The following is a 15,670-nucleotide window of genomic DNA, read 5'->3' on the forward strand; positions in this document are numbered from 1 at the left end:
GCTCTTTTACGTAAGAATGGGAGTAAGACAAGGCTGCATCCTAGCCCCCTTCCTTTTCACTTTATATACTAATGATCTGGAAGGGGAACTGGTCGCCAGTGTATGAGACTCACCACAGACTAAAAATAAACAGATAGTTTCACTATTATACGCCGATGACGCCGTGTTAATGGCGAGAACCCAACTCGGCTTACAGACAGCACTTGATACTTACCTAAATTTTATGAATAAAAAGGGCCTGAAACTTAATGTGAAAAAAACATTTGTTATGTCCTATAGATGAGGAAAAAGAGACCCTGTCCCTTGTTTGCTGGGAGTGAGAAAATCGTATCTACTAAAATATTCTCATACCTAGGGATTGTCTTAGAGGAGTCAGGATCCTGGGGACCAGCGATAAACAATAGGACACTGCTGTTCAGAAGAGCAACAGCAGCACTAATGCTATTCGCTAAAAAGATGGGCAAAAGGCCACCGGAAATCCTATTGAAAATGTATAAGGCTAAGTGCATCAGTGTTGCTGTATATGGAGCAGGCGTATGGGGAGTCTGTGATACATCACCTATTCAAAGGGTAGAAAATGCATTTTTAAGGTGTATTTTAGCCACTCCTCAAAGCATACCTGTTTTTAACCTTCATTCTGAGCTGGGGGCATGATATGGAGCAGGCGTATGGGGAGTCTGTGATACATCACCTATTCAAAGGGTAGAAAATGCATTTTTAAGGTGTATTTTAGCCACTCCTCAAAGCATACCTGTTTTTAACCTTCATTCCGAGCTGGGGGCATGACACATAAGTGATTTAATTAGTATGCAACCCTTACTGCTATGGCCAGGGCCGTTTCTACCATTAGGCAACACTAGGCGGTCGCCTAGGGTGGCAAAATGGCTAGGGTGGCAAAAGGGGGAAAAATGTACTTATTAAGCGGTTACTTTCTTTGCACTGAAGCTGCACCTGTGCGTGCACCCGTTCTTAGCGCAGGTACTCTGCTCACAGGCCCTTGAGCTTGTGTCCCCGACTTTTGTACTACATTATGCTTATAGAAACCTGTTCCAATGGTAGGATCACCGTGTAACCCAACGGACTTGGGGTACGGCTTGTTTTGTTGCTGCCTCCGAGGGCCTACTCATACCAGTGTCCTGCCCAGCAGGACACTCCTCTTCACAAATCTGGCCGCAAGCACACCAGAGGCCCTCGGCGTCCAGCAGCCCTCGGCCTCCCTTTGCACTGGGTACCCAGCAGCTGCTCTCAGTGACGACGCTTCCTGCATCATTTGCTTGGAGCACTTCACAGATCCGGTGACCATAGAGTACGTGCACACCTCTGCCTCTCATGCCACACCCATTATATGAAGTAGAAGGATTTAACCATCTTGTGCCAGAGATGCAGACCTTGGCAAGGCAGCGGATGAGTTTTTGTAAAGGCCACTGTAAAATAAATAAGACAAGTGTGTGTCCGGTGTGCTGGAACCCCAAATCATAAATGTTACACTGGGGGATGTGAAGAGGAAGGCGGCAAAGAATACAAGGTACAGTAAAGTATGTCATCAATTAGTCAACACGTGTTGAAGTAATCAATGCAAGCAAGATAATAGTACATGTACACAGTCTTGGGTTGTGGATTTCTTCCTTATGGACCTAGGTAATGAGGGGCCTTCTGCCACCAGGCCCCCGTAGAGCCCTCTGCATAAGCCATCCATGTGCCTCAACCCACTAACTGTGCCCTGAAGCTGCCCCTGTGCGCGCGCTCGTGCCTAGGGCTCTCTGTCACCAGGTCCCTGGAGAGCCCTCGTCGTGAAATGCGCCGTTTTACCTCCCAGATGGAGACTTCTGTAAAGCACACATTATTAAACAACAATCCCCGGGAGAAAGATTGTAATGAAAAATATAGCGCTCTCATCAAAGCGACGGATAATTCAACTTTCTGTGACCCCGACCCTGCTGTGTTGGTGGTGGGGAGTGGGCAGGTAAAGGGACTGCGCGGCACAGAATTTTAAGAGCAGTAAAAACGCTTGTTTCCTTTTACACACAAAGAAAATCAGCACCTCTGTTTGAAGTACTTAACCCTTTCGATGCTGATGACGAGCTCAGCTCGTCATCACCCAAGGGTGTCATGTGCTGATGACGAGCTGAGCTCGTCATGGTGCCACTAAAATGGCATTTTCCAGCACTGGGGGGGGAAAACGCCTAGCAGCCATGTGGTTAAAAATTGCATATTCAGTAATACATGTGAGCCCACACGTGCATCACGTGCAGTGAAGCATAGCAATGATGATGTCATTTTAAAGCGCCTACAAACAAGGACCTGTTGCTTAGAAGTGCACTGGCTCATAGGTTTTTATTTTAATTACCACAGCTACGTGTTACATAAGTTAGCTGCCCAGAATGGCTTATAGTCTGAATAGGCCCTAAATGATCCATTGTTAGTACATTCTAAATACTCAAGCGCCCTAGCAGCAGGTGTTGAACCCACTGGACTATCCTTAGCTGGTGGGTTGTTAGAAGGCTAGAACTATCAAGGTTCTCTTATTTTGTCGTTTTTAACGCATAACAAACAATTTGTATTTTGGCAACTGTTACTTTGTGCTTCAGTCCACGCTAATGGAACAATATGCATTATGGAAATGACTTCTAGCCTAAATAAATGGGAGGCGGGGAATCCTTTTATATTTGCCCTCTCAACTAAACAAGCAATTTCAAAGCCAATAGCTTTCACCTGCGTGAGATCTATTGGCTTTGCCAGTGCCTTTTAGCCAGGTTGTGCAGCAGCGTGGAATGGAGAGGAGGGGCATAGAGTGGTTTGGTGTGGAGTTGGATAGAGTGGAATGACATGGAGTAGAGTGGTGTAGAATGGCGTGGCATAGAGTAAAGTTGAGTGGAATGTGGTAGACTAGAGTGGCGTGGAGTGGGGCAGAATATAGTGAGTGGAGTGGCGTGGCGTAGAGTACAGTGGAGTGTCAATGAGTACAGTGGTGTAGAGTAGGGTGGTGTAGTGTTGTGCAGAGTAAACTAGAGTGGCACTGACGCAAAGTGCAGTGGTGTGGCACAGAGTGCAATGGCCTTAGAAAACACCATTGAAGTTAGAAGAGCGAAATTTAAAAATGAAATAAAATATCATGAACAGTGCTTATTTAAATATTTAATGTTTGATGTGTTTTATTGTTGAATGCAAGTTCTTTTATATCTAATGCATTAATTCTTCTGCCCTGGTACAGTTGGAGAGAGTGATGGTAGTAAAAGGGAGGGGGCGGCATTTTTCAATTCTTGCCTAGGGCGGCAAAACACCTAGAAACGGCCCTGGCTATGGCACAGAGTATGGACCACAACAGATCTAATTCTAAACAGGAAAATTATCGGAGACTCGTTGGGCTTAGACCAGGCCACAAAGATCCCATGGTTGAAGTATATTTGCAACCTAACCAACGATCTGGGGAGACCCGAGTTCTACGATAACCCTGCCTCCCTAGTCAATATATCCAGGAGGGATCTAAAAGCTCTTTGCTGGTACCACTTCGAATCCTTAAGACTAGGAGTGGAGATCAACAAGAAAAGGGTAATACAACACCAACTTACCTTGACTTCACTTTTAATTCAACCATACCTTGTCTGGTGCCAAGAGGGTTTTGATAGGTTCATCCTGACCAGATTTAGATTTGATTATTTTTTTCGTTTAATCACATTTCCTAAAACTAATGACTGGTCCAGAATCCTCTGTAAATGCCCGTGTGATGAGCTGTCTGACCAATCTACATTGCACGTGTTATTTTTTTGTAAATTTTATTTGGTGGAAAGGGCTAGATGGATTAAACCTTTTTTTAAATCAGGGTACATGGCGTCACTGCCGTCCTGCCCTACTGTTTTTACAACTTCTTAGCGATATGTACTGTTTCTGTATATTAATTGTTTTTTTAAAAAGTACCTTGAGGAGAAGGAAAAGTTTAATAAGTTCTTAAATATTTTTATGGCTTAGCACTGATATGAATTGTCATTTTTGAACTGTATTATCCTGTGAATGAAATGCTGCTTTTCTGATTGTATAAACTTGTGAAATCAAATAAAGCTTTTCTTTTACTACTACTGTATGTTTGTTAAACATGTTTTTTAATGTGTGTTTAGAAATTAGTGCTTTTGTTATCATTTTTCGTTGTAGTATCAGAGCGGGTTGTGGGTTTATAGGAGAATAGGGTGGGAAGTAATTTAATGATAATTAATTAATTAATATTTGTTTAATATTTTTGATTAATAAATACTTATTAAATACTTATTAATTAATAACTAATTAGTAATTAATTATGAGTAATTAGTTAATTAAATTAATTAGAGTTAATGTAAGAATATTTATTATTTTTTGTTATTGTTAATTATTAATTATTTGTAATTAATTATTATTAATTCGTTAATTACATTTATTAGAGTTAATGTAATAATGTTTATTATTTTTTGTTATTGTTAATTAATTATTAATTGGTAATTAATTATTAATTGGTAATTAATATGTGTTAATTAGTTAATTTCTAATTACATCAATTTAATAATATTAATTGTTATCAATTGATTAATTTATATTTATATTAATTTAGTTTTTTTGTATGTGTAGTGTGTTGTCTGTTAAAGGGGGAGTAGAGTGGGAAGTAATTTTTACCCCCATGCTATCCAACGCTTTCCCTACTGTTGCACCCTCTGGAGTGGGAATATTAATTTTTACCCCTACCCTATCCAACGCTTTCCCTACTGTTGCACCCTCTGGAGTGGGAATAGTAATTTTTACCCCTACGCTATCCAATGCTTTCCCTACTGTTGCACCATATGGGTTGGGAATAGTAATTGTTCCCCCTACGCTATTCAATGCTTTCCCTACTGTTGCACCCTCTGGAGTGGGAATAGTAATTTTTACCCCCATGCTATCCAACGCTTTCCCTACTGTTGCACCCTCTGGAGTGGGAATAGTAATTTTTACCCCTACGCTATCCAACGCTTTCCCTACTGTTGCACCCTTTGGAGTGGGAATAGTAATTTTTACCCCTACGCTATCCAACGCTTTCCCTACTGTTGCACCCTCTGGAGTGGAGATCACTAATTTTTACCCCTACGCTATCCAACGCTTTCCCTACTGTTGCACCCTCTGGAATGGAAATAGTAATTTTTACCCCTACGCTATTCAACGCTTTCCCTACTGTTGCACCCTTTGGAGTGGGAATAGTAATTTTTAACCCTACGCTATTCAACGCTTTCCCTACTGTTGCACCCTCTGGAGTGGGAATAGTAATTTTTACCCCTACGCTATCCAAGGCTTTCCCTACTGTTGCACCATTTGGAGTAGGAATAGTAATTTTTACCCCTACGCTATCCAACTCTTTTCCTACTGTTGCAATATGTGGAGTAAGTATATATATTAATTTATATGTAGAGTTTTTAATTTATTTTAAATGTATATGTATTCGTTATTATTTTTTAAATATGTTTTAATATTTATATTTATAATTCGTTAAATTATATGTATTTTTAAATTATTTTCACATTAAAAAACGATATTTTTAACTTCGATTTTTTTGTAGTACCATATTTTTTTGCGATATTTTTATACTTGACTTTATGTAGATAGAACTCCGATATTTTTGATGTCGATATTTTTGTGGTGATATTTTTGTTTGTCTATATTCTATCTGTCGATATTATGTCATAGATTCGTCTTGTTGCTCTCTTCAGCAGTCTCTGGGAAAGCTTGCTCCATACCCAATCTAGACACTGCTGTCGTGCTATGAGAGCAGCGTCAGGATTGGTCTGAGCAGCCTGGTCTGTTGCTCAAACAGTCCCTGGGAGCCTGCGGCTTTTCTCCAACCCTGCTGTGACCACAGCTGGGTTGGAGAAATAGAAATCTGCATGTCTGTTTGGCCGTACAAAGATGGGCAACCAAACTTACATGCGCACTACTAAGTGTACACCACTCCTGCCCTACACACATGCCTAAACCAGCCACAGAAAAAAAAATTATGTTGTTTAACTATGATTTTATTTTTCTGTCTCTGTCTCTGGCAAGTGGGACGACGCTCCTCCACTATTACGGGAGAGCCACCCCTTGCTGCTACTTGTGTGTTCAAATTCTGGTTAAGTGGATACGGTTTGATGAACGAGCCTTGCCGAGACAAGGTCTACACTACAGCCAAGGGACTCTTGTGCAGTTCCAACACTGCTAAAGACAAGGAACTTTTTTCTGACTTCAAAAACAAAAGTTAGTTTGTTTAACTTCCACTTTCGATGTTGATTTGACATGTTTGAGTGACATTTGTATGATAAGGAATTTGTTTCATTTTAGAGGAAGGCAGCGAGTGTGGTCCGGTGCCATTCGTTCACAATGGAGATATTACTGACTTCCCACAGCTCTCCTATCCTTCAGGATCCACAGTGGAATATAAGTGTCAAAGTTACTATAGGATAAGTGGAAACAACAAAGTCAACTGCATGCATGGAGCTTGGTCTGCGCCACCAGAATGTCTAGGTATTTACAAGAATTATTCCTATGTCCACAATTTTGGGAAACGTATCATGTACAACTTGAGTCACAACCAAGAGAAACCATGATTTGAGTAAATTGAAAAATAATTCAATTGCTTGAAATTAAGTGCTTAGCCTATTTTAGGCCAAAATTGCCGAAATATTTGTTTGAAAAATGTAGTTTCCAGAAAATAAATGATCGTTCATTCGCATTGTTGGCTGAAAATGTTTCAAAGAGCAAAGCTTCTTTATAAGTATATTGGTGTGATGACAATTTTCAGTCGTTGCACAGTGTATGTTTCTAAAGAATGTGAATTTAATCTGGGCCTAGAATTATAGAAGTTTAAATAGTTGGTGCCATTTGTCCATATGCTTAAGAAATCACAACCCATCAGGATTACTTTAATTTTTGTAGGGAAGTATGGAAGTACTTTAGTAGCTAGTGGTAAAGATCCCATAGCAACATTTATAATATGGGATCATATGAAAGTTATCAAAAAGCTCACTGGACTTTCAACCATGCCATAATCCTCCGTAGCATGAGATAATCCTTTTGTAAATCCCTGGTCCACAGAGTTCCAACTATGGTGTCAATCCATTTCCCATCTTTGTATTGAAGTCACCCTTATTGATTAGGGAAAATGATTCCTTTCCTGCTGGACTAAATACAAGTCAGATAACTTTACCAAATACAGAAGAGGGCCCATACCAAAATGGAGGCTTTACTGTTTAATTAGAGAACCTGAGATCCATTAAAAACAACAGCAAAGCCAAAAATTGGAGGGATCATTAGACAGGCATCTAATCATAGAAGACACAAACAACAAAAATCTATAAGAAGACCACCAGGTGACATAAAACTGGAACTCTAGATGTAGCGGTGCATTAGCTACTTGGTGCACGATAATGTGACAATTGCTATTAAAAGTTACCCACGCTAGAGCATGAAACTGTGAAGCAAATCCTGCAAAGTTCCATGACAGAATACATATATTTTTTTCAATCCACCCTTATTTCTTTTTGCACTAAACTTCTTATCCCCTAAATCACAGTAACCATTCTAATGAAGGATGTGATCAAAGTTTCCCTGCATCAATCAAACATTTAGATTCATCAGTGAAAGAGGCTCAAACCTGCTCCATAAGAGAATAACCGTCTTATTACAGGAATGTTTGATCTTATTCGGAGCTGGGGGAGGGGACAACATTCCGAGACATGGTATATTCTGGAGGAAATGTTGAGTTTAACTTGCATGCTAAAAGTTACCTCTGACCGAGGCACCACTCTACAGTGAGAGATAACTTCCACTTCCCCCAGAACACATTCTGGCAACCTGCGTGGGGCATTGGCCTTTAAAAAAACATAGCTTAGGGTTAAATACCTATGCTATTTGAGCAATTTAGAGGAAATGTGTTCTGTGAATCCAGCAGGATATGACGTGTTATGATAATTCATTTGCCTGCTAGACATTTCCAGTAGCAGCCAGTCCAAGGGACCTGTAAGGCCATCAGTACGTCAACATGAGACAGCTCATGTATTCTTTGTGACCCAGTACACAGTCATAGTGCTCCGGAAGAAGAGGGATATTGAGAAGAAAATCTAAAAGAGATCAGAGCTAGGGGGGCGGGTTGTTAAGGCCTTTATTAGGTCCAATATTTCTTCTTTGAAGAAACAGCTTGGTATTTTGGGACAGGGGCCCAGAATGCTTCTCAGCACCACTTACATATAATTGCAGTTGGTGACAAGGAGAGTAGGCCAGAGACCATTAAAATTAATAATAGGCTTAAGGAAAAGAGGAAGAAAATTGCTTCATCACAATATATGTAAGAACAACTTTCAGACTTTCAGTGCAAGTTATCCAAGTGAGGATGAAGTAATTGTGTGATGGAACAATAGTGAGCAGAAGTCTAATATGACTCAACGTCATTAAATTGAGAGAGACAGGCATAACCATAAGGAAGATGATGCTCAGAGATTATAATTCTGGTATATTGGGAAGTGCGGAATGTGGTCATCGGGTTGCAAATTGCAGACACTCATGGACTTTAGGGATAACCCAACCCAGATTCATGAGAAGCATCTGCTGAAAAGAAAGGGACCCAAAAGGAAGTGAGCTGGTTGAGGTAAATGCGGGAATGTGGTTAGCACAAGGAGGCATTAGAAAGGGATCAGCAGTATAAGTCTCTGTAGCACAACTGAAAATGAGTGTTTGAGATAAGAATTGGAAATAATGTCTGGGGAGTTTGAGAAATAGGAGAAGAAAGGGGTGGGAGGAAGCATGCCACAACAGAGAAAATTATGAGCACTGTCCAGCAAAGCAAACACAAGGCGATGATGGACGGAGCGCTAAAACTTTTCAGACACTCACCCAGGTCAAAGATCTGGGTTGAATCCATCATCATTCTGTAGCTCACTTTGCCACCTCAGGTCAGCAAGTCCAGGAAGGAGAAATGAAGCAGTATAGACAAGGCAATAGACTCCATTTTGATAGTAGTAGTATTAGTAGTAGTAGTGGTCTAGAAATATGAAGATTTTCAAGTAGATGAATGGACACTGAAGGATTCACCACTAGTAACCTGTGAGTAGCCAATGTTGCATTCAAAAGGTGATCCATAAAGCTGATGACTAGTCCATGGTTCTAAATACTCAGTGTGTAGATCGACATAACCTCTGAGGGGATTGCAATACGCATACATGACAAATGGATGAGTACTCTGTGTCCACAAGCTTTCATGCAAGACCTGTGGAGTACCCTAGAGGACCCAAGAAAGAGCATCACAGCAGCGTGCCAGTGAGTGAGACGGAACACCAGGAAGAAGAAAAAGAGCTTCCCTACCAAAGGCCTTGGATGTCAATTCTCTATAATGCTAGCGGCATTTGTACTGACGTTAATCACCCTTTAATCCCCATGACATTCCAGGATTGACCTCTTTCCCCGCATTAGCCTCCACAAATTTTGACATTTGATGATGGTGAAAAGACAAAGGGCTTATTATGAGTTTGGCAGTTTGGGAGCGGGATTGCCTGCAGCGCCAAACCTATGTATAAACTTCTCACCAGATTAGAAATTTCTCCTGTATGGCAGTCCATGCTGTGCAGGTACTGGTGTGCATGCTCACAGGGGGGCACATGTTGTGCCTGTTTGCATCCACATGACGTGAGGCACCAGGGGGCCCTGTAGGGAACTGCCACATTTTTCATGGTGGTCGCACCACCATGAAAAGTGTGGCGACGTGGAAACTCGTAATATGCTTGGCTGGGCTGCTGAGGCTCCGCCAAGCATATATTGCAGCTTCAGGACCACTGCACAACCGCCAGGGAATGGCAGTGGTTGCAGTGGTCCAGGGCAGCCAGACAACCCTAGTAGCAATAAGGTGGACGGGAGACTGCCACCGTGCGACTAGTGCTCCATGGCCTGTCAGACTCATAATAAGGCTCAAAGTGTGAATATTCCAAATGGTAAATGGGCTTGTGGAGCACTGTTTACCTTCATGTCCCTACCAGTGGCTTAATTATTCAGGATGTACAGGATTGCCGAAGAGCAAGCTAGGAGAAGCAACTGCTATCGCCAACCAGCCATATGTTTCAAAATGGAATGCGGTGTAACATTAGGGAGCACATACTGGACCTCAGATTTCACTTCATATTGTCACTGTTGCAGGAAACAATTGAATACCATGGAATATTTTTTTATGAGACCCATAAATAACAATCCACATTGTGTTTATTTGACAGAACCATGCACGCCAGGCACAGAAGAAATGGCCGAAAACAACATAAGATTTCGATGGTCCAGCGAAGTGAAATTGTATCTTGAGCATGATCACACAATTGAATTTATTTGCCAATCAGATGACTACATTCAACATGAAGAATCACCACCATTCAGATTAAAGTGCATCCGAGGAAAAATCCTCTATCCCAGATGTATCAGGAAAGGTGAGTATAATCTGTGACAATTAAAATCACGATTTTTAACTGTAGTTCACTTTACCAATAGAATGTAGTGAAAATGAATGCTTAATTTGCAACATTTCAGTAGATTGTTATTTGTATTCTAATAGTTCAGTTATGTTAAGCTGAGTTTCACCGAAGAATAGAAAAGGAATCATATACTGAACCTAAAATTAAATTCATTTTAAAGTTTATGTAGTACTTGGCTCCTTTGATGCGGTTGTTTACAAAATTCCAAGCAAGTAAACATTTTTGTTTAAACACATTGCTGCGTCCAGGGCAAACTACAGTAGCGTAGATGTCATCCTTGCAGCAAGTGTAGTGGCACCGGGGTCCAGAGGTGTGAAGAACACTCCGCACAACCCAAGTCTACTTCGCCATTTTTCTTTTCTTTTTACTATTATTTTTGGGCCCATTTTCATTGCTCGCATTAGAGCCAACAGCATTTTTGACACGCCACCGGCAAGCTAGTCAGTGGTAGTGCAAGGAGAATCATGTGTATATCATTCAATTCCTCACGTCTTGCCTTGCGTTAAAATAATCAGTCTCTGACTCTAATCGAGTTTTGCTAAATTGTTGAATGGATTAGCCCACTAATGTCTCTGGCTGCGACACTCATTGCTTATTCCTTACTGTTGCGCATTCTAGATGAAAACTAGTGGTTATGGCCACAGATACTAGCGGGTAGCTGGTCAGAATGCAAGTTTATTTTCTGCTGCACGTTGCAGTGGATGGATTGTTCGTAGGTATTATAGACCATGAAAATGACTTTGATTGGGTCCAATCAAAAATATCTGAGGACTGATTTAGACAAAGGTGGTAACGCATATCTCTCTGAAAAGCAGGGCTAATTAATGCAATGGTGAAGTTTTTGTTACAAATATTAAATTAGAAAATTCCCACATTTTGTGTTCCATAACATTTTGAAATTTTGCGTGCCACAATGCGTAATGTACACCAAAGTTAGACGGTGGGGGTGGAAAATGTCTTTCTGCTTTAACCATTCTGTTGCCAGTATCTCTTGTGACTGTTTACATGAGGCTGCCCTGGTGTAAAATCGTCGCGCAGACCAGACACCACATTCACACTAATTCGATTGATATAACGCAAGCAATTTTGCGCACCTCCAGTGCTACTGTGACTTTTTTCTGTAAGTTACATTTTCAGTCTATGATTCTCTGCTGGGGGACTTAGATGTCCCTATCTAACTAGATAGATGAGAGAGGAAATAGCAAATGCAAGAAAAATAGTTTATGTGGTCTAAAGAAAAGCAATTAAATTAAGTGGCCACTAAAAGTTTATCAGATGATAGAATTGTTCAAAAATTATTTTAAGGCTTTAATTACAAGTTACATAGTACCTGGGTGATTTAACTTTACCAGTACCAAGATGTAAAATCTTCCATGTACTGTGCAGTTACACGTAAAAACCCCATTATATGGGGAATTACAGTGTGGGGTGAAAAGTTTAGTGAAATATAGGCAAACAGGGTGATCCTGAGTTAAAGAGGTTTATTCATATGCACCATCAGCTACTGGCAAGCAACTGAACTTCAGGGAACACTAACAAGCATGACATTCTAGGTTCCAAGGAACCTTAAAGAAACAGGATGAGAAAGACACTACACATCTTCCTTCTCAAAACAAAGTATGACTTCACAACAGAATGAAATTGAAGGCATAATGAAAAGAGAACAACTCTAAAAGAACACACTGAAGAAACAACATCTTAGCAAACATAGTCCTTAAGATAAGAAGGTATTTTCTTAGTGCGAGAAACTTTCATGGAATCACCAACATTGGACTCAACAGAAGATCCACTAACATTGGGTAAAGAATTAGAAATGCTCTTATTGACCACAACTACACGATTCACATTCCAAATGTTCCCATTCTCCAATTTTACAGAATTTCTGAAACATTTCACAACACGCAAGGGAGTGGTATACTTTGACCATGACATAGCACCAACTGGAGCTTTTACACGAACAAAATCCCCAACTACCACCACACATTCCTTTACCCTTTTTCTGGAATCATAAGAAACCTTGTTTTTAGACTGCACAAACTCCTCCCTTTCTTTCCAAGCAATGAAGTTTCTTTCTTTCATACCTTTACCCCAAAACATCCAACCAGGAGAGAGTGTGGTATTGGGATTTCTACCTTTAAACAGTTCAAAAGGGGTCTTTTTAGTAGTAGATTGCGGAGAAAATCTATGAGCTAGAATACATTTCTGCAACTCTTCTTTCCAATTCAAACAATTAACCCTAGAGAGTTGTATATTCTCTTTAATAACCCTATTAAACCTTTCAACTACTCCATTAGATTCTGGGTGATATACAGACTTTTTTTATGTTTGATCCCACAAGACAACAAAAATTCATCCATCATACTTGAACAAAACTGAGGTCCATTGTCGCTTAGAATTGACGTTGGAAATCCCTCCCTTTTGAAAACCTCTTTTAGAAAAGAAATCACAGAAAAAGACGTGACTTCCGACACGGAGGAAATCTCAACCCATCTGGAGTAGAGATCTATTAAAACGATAAGAAAAGGAGTTTTCTGTTCACCAGAAAGGGGACCTACAATATCAATGGCAATATCAACCCAAGGACCACTTGGTAAATTCCTACAAACCATAGGTGCCGTTCTTGGTTGTAAAATGTTATCACTTATTTTACAATGTACACACTCCCTCACATTCCTCTCTATTTCCAGATCCATTCCAGGCCACCAAAAAGAACAACGAATTCTTTCTTTAGTTTTGACTATTCCAAGATGACCTTGATGAGCTTCCTCTATTATTCTTTTCCTCAAAGAGTTAGGAGGAATTAATTTTGAGCCTCTTAACAAAACATTATTTTCAACCGACAACTCACTAAACACCAAATGCCAAACTTTATCAAATGACTTGTCAAGTTCTAAATTTTCCTGAATCAAATTCCTTAACTTAGAAACAACCTCATCCTTACGACATTCTTCCAACCACTCTTCCTCAAGTATTATTCCCGATGTAATCTCACACACATTCACCTCATCTTGACAGATCTCATCCTCTTCAGATAAACAAACAGTATCCCCAACCAATCTCGAAAGACAGTCAGCAGTCACATTTTCCACACCAGGTATGTAATTTACCGAAAAATTGAATTCCTGGAGACCAATAACCCATTTCCTAATACGTGAAGACACACAATCCAACCCTTTTTTTGTGAAAATCTCCTTTAATGGCTTGTGATCCGAGCAAACTTTGAACTCTTGTCCCCACAGAAAATTTTTAAACTTCCTAAGTGCCCAGAATATAGCCAAAGCTTCTTTTTCTATGACAGAATAGTTTAATTCGGCACCACGCAAACTCCTAGAAGCACAGGCAATGAGTTTCTCATCTCCTCCTCTATTCTGTTTCAAAATAGCACCAAGCCCTTTTGAGCTGGCATCAGTTACCACAAAAGTTTCTTCAAAAGGAACAAAAGCCTGTAAATTTGGGGCATTACCTAAATCATTTTTAATTCCTTCAAATTCCTTTTGACAAAGATCAGTCCAAACAAATTCCTTGTTCTTAACAATTAAAGCCCTCAAGTTGCTAGATTTACTAGCAAGATCATTAATGAATTTTCCATAATACTCTACCATGCCTAAAAATGAAACAACTTCTTCTTTATTTTTTGGACATTCCAAATTACTGATACTATCCACCAAATCTTTCTTTGGAGATATACCACAAGCAGAGATATTGTGACCCAGGTAATTTACACTATTCACAGAAAATTTGCACTTCTCATACTTCAGAGTAAGTCCAGCAGATTCAAGTCTCCTAAGAACTGTTCTCAAAATTCGATCATGCTCTTCCTGATTTCTCCCATGAACCAAAACATCATCCTGATAACATTTTACAGATTTTATACCTTTCAGAATTGATGCCATGACCCTTTGAAAAACTGACGCAGCAGACACAAGACCAAACGGCATCCTCTTATATTTATAAGAACCAAAAGGAGTAATAAAAGCCGTCAGGTCTTGCGACTCCTGCGTCAACTCAATCTGGTGATATGCCTGAGCTAAATCTAAAGTTGAAAATACTGTTGAATCACCAAGAGAAGTCAAAATTTCATCTATATTGGGTAAAGGAAACTTATCAACTACCACCTCCTTATTGAGTGATCTCAAATCACAACAGAGTCTAATATCCCCATTGGGTTTGTTCACGACAACAACTGGCGCCAACCATTCAGTCGCCTCAACAGCTTCAATAATATTTTGCTCAAGTAGTTTCTTAATTTCCTCTTCTACTCTACTCTGAACCGCAATGGGTATCCTCCTTACTTTAGCAATAACAGGAATGGCATTCCTCTTTATTTTTATTCCATGCTTGTACCCTTTTAAGCAACCTAATTCCTTCCTAAATAAAAGAGGAAACTCACTTACAAAAGAGTCCCCTTCAAATCTTATTTCATGAATCTGAATCTGTGGATTTGCATTGGGATTCAAAACGACGCCCAGTAAACGTTGATGAGACCAGCTGATCAAAGAATCACCAACTTTAGAGACATAAACCTTTCCAACAATCATGTTCATTTCAATCTCAATTAAAGCATTAAAATATCCCAACATACTTATGGGAAAACCACCATAGCCTCCAGGAGAGAGATCCATCCTACAGAGTTTGTTTTTCTTCTCAAAATGTTTCTCATACATTTCTTTAGATACAATAGTGATCGGGGAACAAGAATCAAACTTCATATCAATTTCCACACCTTCAATTTTAACTTTTCCAATCGGATGATCATCAATCAAACTTTCTTTAACCTGACAAATAACTTCTTTTACTTCTTTTCTAAAGACCTTTCTTTCCTTTGATTTGCAGAATTTTACAAAGTGTCCTTTTTTCCCACAAGAATGACATACAAAGGTTAAAGCCGGACACGTTTTAGAATTCGCCAAATGTCCAGATTTTCCACACCTGAAACATGAAAAAGAATTTGAGGAAACATTCTCTTTGTTAGGTTCACTTGAAACATTTTTCACCCCTTTCACTTGACAAACAATCTCTTTCACATCCTCAACCACAGTTTCGCCTTTCAACTTGTCACTTTTCAATTCATTTACACATTTCAACATGTGCTCTACCCTTTTCGCTATAGCTACAACTTCTTCTAAAGGCGGCTCATCCTTTAGCCATAATTCTTCCCTGATCTTTTCTTCTCTGCATTTCAAAACTAACTGATCCCT

The 15,670-nt window shown here is 39.8% G+C and overlaps 1 protein-coding gene across 1 annotated transcript in view; it reads left to right on the forward strand.

Annotated features, from left to right (window-relative positions):
* LOC147747716 (coagulation factor XIII B chain-like) overlaps positions 1–15,670 on the forward strand; it is a 444,785-nt gene that overhangs the window by 396,764 nt on the left and 32,351 nt on the right. The window contains exons 11-13 of the mRNA XM_086926046.1: positions 6,034–6,225; positions 6,310–6,492; positions 10,224–10,427. Of these exons, the coding sequence (XP_086782172.1) occupies positions 6,034–6,225; positions 6,310–6,492; positions 10,224–10,427 (579 nt within the window). The remainder of the gene's footprint in view (positions 1–6,033; positions 6,226–6,309; positions 6,493–10,223; positions 10,428–15,670) is intronic.

This window comes from Lissotriton vulgaris, chromosome 1_1, assembly GCF_964263255.1.
Source record: "Lissotriton vulgaris chromosome 1_1, aLisVul1.2, whole genome shotgun sequence".
NCBI lineage: Eukaryota > Metazoa > Chordata > Amphibia > Caudata > Salamandridae > Lissotriton > Lissotriton vulgaris.